Genomic DNA, 7,076 nt, shown 5'->3' with positions numbered 1-7,076 from the left:
AAAAAAAAAAAAAAAGAATAATAGATCCCCAAAGGTGTCCATGTTTTGCTGATGTGATTAAGGAACTTGAGAAGAGCAGATCATTATGAATTACCCAGTGTTATAAGAACAGACAGGCAGGGAGAGAAAGACAAAGAGGGAGACTTGAAGATGTTACACTGATGGTTTTGAAGATAAAGGAAGGAGCATGAGCCAAAAAAGCAGGCAGCCTCTCAAAGCAAGGAAAGGCAAGGGAATAGTTTTTCCCCGGGAGCCTCTAGAAAGAACACAGCCCTGCTGGGACCTTGATGTTAGCCCCGAGAGACTCATTTTGGAGTTCTGGACACCAGAACTGTAAGATAATAACTCAGTGTTACATTTGTAAAACTAATACACCACTCATGTATCTTTTCTGAGGAAATTACTCAAGAAATTATACTAGCTACAAATTAAATCATAACATATATGTAATATCTTGGGGATGACAGCCAATACCTGTTTATAAGATCTTAAGACAGAGATAGATATAATCAATGACCCAAATAACATTGTGTAGTCAAATCTAAATGGCTTTTGGTGTGTTGACAGAGAATATAATTTAACATTACTGTTAAATACATAATGTTAATAACAAAAGAGAAGGAAAGAGAGAGGGAGTAAATTTCTAAATTGCATAGTGGTTTGGGAGCAAAAAAGGAAAGGAGGATAAAAAACCTAGCAAAAAGTGTAAACATCATATAAGAAACATTTAATGAATATCATATCTATATGTAATGAATATATAGCACAGAATAAAGTGAAAAAATGAAAGATGATGTATTCAATAGTCATTTAACAAGTATTTTTGAGCATCTTCTATCTGTTCTGTGTACACTACTCTAAGTACTACCAGCTTTGAACAAAACAGACAAAATCTGTGTTCTCAGAAAAATGGGACTGTGGGCTGGGCACCATGGCTCATGCCTATAATCCTAGCACCCTGGGAGGCCAAGGCAGATGGATTGCCTAAGTTCACAGGTTCTAGAACAGCCTGAGCCAGAGCAAGACCTTGCGTCTAAAAATAGCCAGGCGTTATGGTGGGTGCCTGTAGTTCCAACTACTTGGGGGGCTGAGGCAAGAGGATCACTTGAGCCTAAGAGTTTGAGGTTGCTGTGAGCTATGACGCCACAGCACTCTACCAAGGGCAACAGAGTGAGACTCTGTCTCAAAAAAAAAAAAAGAAAGAAAAGAAAAGAAAAATGGGACTGTGATAAATGCCATGCAGAGAATTAAAACAGTGATGGACAGAAAGTGATGGGGTGAGTACATGACATTAGACTATTACGGAAAATCACTCTGAAGAGGTGAAATTTAAGCTGAGATCTAATTAACAAACAGCCAGCCAAAGATCAGGGTGAAGAGCACTCATTGCCAGCAGAGGGCCTGGCTAACACAGAGCAAGTCCAAATATATTAATTAACTACAATGAATGTGAATGGTTTGAATGTCCCTATTTAAAATCAAAAACTATGTGATTAGGGTTGGAAAAATTTCAGCCAATATCTGTTTACAAGAAATTCACCTAAAACAAATGTTAAATAAAGGGTGGGAAGAAGGGGATGAAAAAGGTACATAAGTAAATTCTGACAAAAAGAATTCTAAGGTAAATTCTTTTATGTTGTTAATAGTTAGCAACATAAAGAGGAATTTTAGGACAAAGAATTAAATAATCAAATAAGGGGATTGTACAGTGATAAACTGTACAATCCACCAAAAAGATTTAACAGCAAAGAATGTTTATACACCAAATGATATAGCTTAAAAATGTATAAAACAAAAAATGACCTGAATTGATATTAATTCATTGTTTGCTTATATATTTAGTTAATCATATATTTCACTGAGGAAATAAATTTGGAAATACAGGTCTAGCCTCATAAAGGCTGTTACATAATATGCTGTTAACTATCTTCCTAAAACCTGAAAAATTCTGAATTCCAAATACATTTGGCTTCAGAGTTCTTAATAAGATATTATGTATTTGTATAATATTCCTTTTGAAAAACCAGAAAGAAGCTGTTTGAATAGAATTCAATTGAGTCACCAATCTGAGTAACATATACTTTTTGATATAAACATATGAAGAAAACAAGCAGGATAACGCAGTCATAAATTTCACATTTTTTCTATCATTTACAAAGATATGAAAACATATTTGGAGTCTTTCTTCTTGAAAGCTTAAGATTCTGAACTTACTCTTTCACTTTTCACAGAACCAGTGACATCATCATCATTTAAGTGGCGCTTGAACTTGGGGGGCATATTTTACTCCCCAAGTATTTTTCTGCTTCCCAGCAAAATAAGTATTCAGCACCTTAAAGAGAAATTAAATGTCATCAGATTTGAGACTTTTGGGTATAAGCTAAAGTACTTAAAACAGTTACAAGGCCCTGTACAGTCACCAGACAGCCAAGGGGAGTATTTTGAAAGTGACCGTAGTGCTATTCAGCAAAGAGGTATGTAGCACTTTACTGGAATGAGGTCTTAAACTAATGATCCACCTCAAACTTGTGTGAGAGTGCTTTCCTCTCTTTCCTGACTTCAACTATTTCCCTTTCACTTGCTCCACTTCAGTGACTAGGACCTCTATGGTAGGCCTCAACACACAGGAAATATAAAACTATGAAAAATGATTGTAACTTTCTAGAACATGCATAGAAAATGAGCGACTTAAGGTTTGTTTTTAATTTAAGACAGAGTCTCATGCTGTTACCCCGGGTAGAGTGCCGTAGAGTCACAGCTCACAGCAACCTCAAACTCTTGGGCTTAAGTGATTCTCTTGCCTCAGCCCCCATACGTAGCTGGGACTACAGGCACCCACCACAAGGCCCAGCTATTTTTTTTTTTGTTGTTGCACTTATCATTGTTGTTTTAGCTGGCCTGGGCCAGAATCAAACCCACCAGCCTCAGTGTATGTGGCTGGTACCCTACCACTGAGCTACGGGCGCCGCCCTGACTTAAGGTATTTTATAAAATAAAAAGGTACATAATCATAGAGGGCAAAAATAGAAGGTGGTCCTTTGAAAACAACACATTAATGGTATGTGTATACCATGAAGTACTACTCCACCATGAAAAAAAATTGGAGATCTAGTATCTTTTGTAACAACCCAAATATAACTGGAGACTTTCCTTCTAAGTAAAGTATCCCAAGAATGGCAAAACAATCACCATGTGTACACAATACTAAATTAGAACGAACTGATCAAAGCTTCTGTGCACATATGGAAGCAAAACTCAACGGCAATCATGTAGGTGGGAGGGGATGGATAAATTTGCACCTAACAAGTACAATGCACACTATTTGAGTGAAGGGCACACCTACAACTTAGACTTAAAATGTACAAAAGCAAATTATATAACCAAAACGTATGTACCCCTATAATATTCTAAAATAAGTTTAAAAAAGAGACATTAAATGTTTTACAATTTTAACTTGCAGTCAGAAGACAGGATGCTTCCAGCTCTCTTTAGTTGCTTATGCAATGGATTCAGTTTCCTGCCCTGTCAAGTAGTGATTTCTAGGCTTCTGCACAGAGTTGAGATGGTCAAATTACAATGTGTGGTATCATGACTTATAATGAGATATAGACGTTTGGTCTTTGTCCCTGTTTCTCCACATATAGCTCCTATGACCCTAGGAACCTCCCTAGGGTGCTAGGTCTAGAGTTATGTATACGTACAAGATGACCGGTGGGTGGTAGCCCCTAGGTAGCTTCAGGATGTGGGGTGGTCACCAGTAAGATTAAGGCATGATTAGAGGGCTGGGACTTTTCAGTCCCACCCTCCTAGGAGGGGAGAAGGGCTAAAGTTTGATTTCCAATGGCCAATTATGTTAGCAACCATGCCTACTACTTAAGCCTCCACAAACCCCCCCAAAACAGGGTTTAGAGCGCTTTGAAGGATAGGACATCTGGTGAGGGTACTGACGTTCTTCACCACTTTGTCCACACCTTGCTACTATGCATCTCTTCCATTTGGCTGTTCAGTTGTAAGGTATTTCCCTGAGTTCTGGGAGCCACTCTAGCAAATCAGGTGAACACAAGGAGTGGGTTGTGGAAACCCCAGTTTATAGCTGGTCAGTCAGAAGCACAGAAAACAACATGGGACTTGTGACTGGCATCTGAAGTTGGGGGCAGTCTTATGGGACTGAGTCCTCAACCTGAGGGATCTGATGCTATCTCCAGGTATATAGTGTCAGAATTTAATTGAATTAGAGGACATCTAGCTGATGGTGTCTGACAGAGAATCTGCTGAATTGCCTAGCAGCTTGTGGGGAAAGATACCTATACATTTTGATGTCACTGAAGTAGTCCATGTTGAGAAAGAATAGAAGAAACTGAGTTTCTTTTTCCTATACCAAAACAGTTAGGTTAAATAAAGCCAGCTTGTTTTTGTTTTTTGCTACCAAATGTCTTACAGACTTTTATATGCTAATATGCATTGTGACTTTCCAGTAAAATGCTTCAGTATGTATCATATGCAAAAATTTCTTGAGAAAAACTGTCCTAAACAAATAATGGACCTTCAGTATTTTGGCCTAGATAGTAAATACCCAGCAATTCAGAACAGCTACGGCGTACTGAATGTTCTACTATGTACTGCACACTGGCTCAGTGACATACATGCATTTTCTTTTTCTCTCTACTATACTTCTTTGAAATAGGCATGAAGGTACTGAGACAAAACTAAGGCTTAATAAAGTAACTAATAATGTTAGTCACTTCCTTCACAGAAACAGCAGAGACATAGGCCTAAATTAGTCAATGGCTATGCATTGTCAGTTTTCATTAGTTATTCAATTAGTTGTCCATTGGGTTTATACAATTCTGTTCTAGAAAGATAGCACTGCTCTGTAATAACTTGGTAGCCCTCTTTCCTCTTCCACAAAAAGAAACACTTGTAAGATATTTAAGTTATATACAGTTAGGCATCAGCTTATTGGTTAATGTTAGACACCAAAAGAAGAATAACAAACTCAGAGTCTTGTTTCGTAAATCAAATAAAAATATTTTAAGTTAGCATTCTGTCAGACAAATCAACAAACTTTGATAAGAAATGCTTCTGAACCAGAAACTTAAGCTCTCAACAAAACAAACTCTTGACTGCCTGAGTTTAAGCTCTAGAGTTCTTCATTCTGCAATCTTTCTGTCACGTACATCTGGCTCATTTCATCCCTCATTGATTTCAGAATAATTCATTCATGCAGAAATGTTACAGAATGCATGATAAAGCAGGCGACAAAGTAACTGAAGAACTCCAGCTTTTCTTTTGATTTTATTTTTATTTTAGTCATAGTCTGAACACTACTAGGGACTGCCTCAACATCTCAAAGCAAACGACAGGCAGACTTACATAACACCTTTAAGATTTACAGTAAAGCTACAATCTTAATGAGCAAACCTCTTATTCAGGTCCCATTACCCAAGGATCAGCCTCACCAAGGCCAAGAAATCTATGTTGGACAAACAGAAAACCCCTAAAGCAGCAGGTAGGTTAATTATTTACCTTAACGAACTTTGACGTTATTTGCAACTAATTATTTATTAGCAACTGATGATATCTGTACCAAACAACTAATAGAAATAAATCACGTTCAGAAAAGTAGAGATCAATATATTCTGCCTAAGATTTCTCCTCCTAAAAATAACATATGCATTAAGGTGCTTGTGTCTAAATATGTTAAGTAAATAAGAAAGCCATCATGATGTTTTTCCACACTGAAGATAGACTACCACTACACAGTTCACTTAAAAATTGTCACATTACTGTATACTTCATCGTACACTTAACATTTCAGGTATGCATTTCTGGAAGTAGTGCATTTCAACTCAATGGCTTTGCATCTGAGCAGAGGCTTTCCTTTTCCCAGCCTCCCCTCCCTTTCTGACTCTTCTTCCTCATTTCTGTTCAGCACTCGTATTTGGTGCAGTTTCACAAAAAATAAAGTGACTTGGATGGATACAGACTGGACATATTCACAAAACCTGTCAAGTGTTAAGATTCACCCCCACCTTCAGGTCACTATAATCACAGCAGGGGTGGCGCACTTTCTCGCGATTCTTTAAATAAAACAATTTCGTCCCATCCAGCAGGCAGCTCGGTTCACCCCTACACCCCATCTGTCGCATCAGGCCACATCCCCGGCATCTGCTCCTAACTCTGGCCCTTCCTTCTCCAAAGTACCCCCTCCCACTCCGGGTTGCCGCTCTCTCTCCAATCTTCCCCAGCCATAGCACTGTTCCCATCACCCCAGAGCACCCCTCAATTCCAATTCTCCCTCTTAACCGCCCCCCAGCCGCACCGCCCCCAGTCCTTGTCTTCCTTCCTCACTACACCCCGGGCCGCAGCCTTCTCCCACTCGGAACCCGTCCCCGGACCCCCGAGGCCGCACGCCCAGCCCGACTCGGGCGTTGGGGGCGGTAAGGCAGGGGCGTCGTTTCCTTCCTCCTCACACCAGCCCCTCCCGCTGAGAACAGGCCGGCGCCGGTACCTGTGGCTCAGGGGAACTCCCGGCAGCTCTCCCGGGCGGACGGTGCCAGACGGGCGGGGGAAAGAGCCGGAGGCCGGGGGGAAAGGCTGGGAGGGGGAGACAGAGGCCGCGGACCCCGCGTCGGTCGCAGCACCGCAGCTGCGCCCCCGCTCATCGAGCTAATCGGCGCTCCGCGGCCTGGCGCCAGGCGGAGGGGGCGGGTCCAGGGCGCGGAGATCGTCGAGAGAGTCGATTCCGCAGTCGGCGCTGCTCGTAGGGCCCGGGGTCCCCAGCATTATGTTGTGGTCTAGAGAGGAATAACTGGTCTGCTAGGTCCCGGCTAGGATCCGGGGTGCGTGGAAGGCGCTCAGGGGAGGTGGATGAGGCGGGGCCCTGAGGTCCTGGACGAGGGAGGAAGAGGCGTTTAGAAGGCCGCGCTTCGTGCAGACCCATCCCCCGGGCTAAGGAAGCGGCGTGGCTGGAGGAGGATGACTCCGCTCCGGCACCTGCTTCTGGTTACTCTACCGCCTTTTCTTGTTGATCCCGTGTTTACAAAATCAAAGTTGGAGAGCGAGAGGTTAGGGTC

General features: G+C 41.5%; 1 protein-coding gene across 1 annotated transcript in view; it reads right to left on the bottom strand.

Annotated features, from left to right (window-relative positions):
• The window catches only part of VAMP4 (vesicle associated membrane protein 4), a 30,184-nt gene extending 23,486 nt beyond the window's left edge, over nucleotides 1-6,698 (bottom strand). Inside the window, exons 1-2 of the mRNA XM_023510816.1 lie at nucleotides 6,512-6,698; nucleotides 2,215-2,332 (exon numbers count right to left, since the gene is read on the bottom strand). Coding sequence (XP_023366584.1) covers nucleotides 2,215-2,280 — 66 coding nt within the window. The 5' untranslated portion in view covers nucleotides 2,281-2,332; nucleotides 6,512-6,698. The remainder of the gene's footprint in view (nucleotides 1-2,214; nucleotides 2,333-6,511) is intronic.
• Nucleotides 6,699-7,076: the final 378 nt, after the last annotated feature.

The sequence above is a fragment of the Otolemur garnettii genome, unplaced genomic scaffold (genome assembly GCF_000181295.1).
Source record: "Otolemur garnettii isolate 467f Iridium unplaced genomic scaffold, OtoGar3 scaffold00016, whole genome shotgun sequence".
Taxonomy (NCBI): Eukaryota; Metazoa; Chordata; class Mammalia; order Primates; family Galagidae; genus Otolemur; species Otolemur garnettii.
Note: the sequence above shows the minus strand (reverse complement) of the source record. Positions and strands in the feature narration are given on the sequence as shown.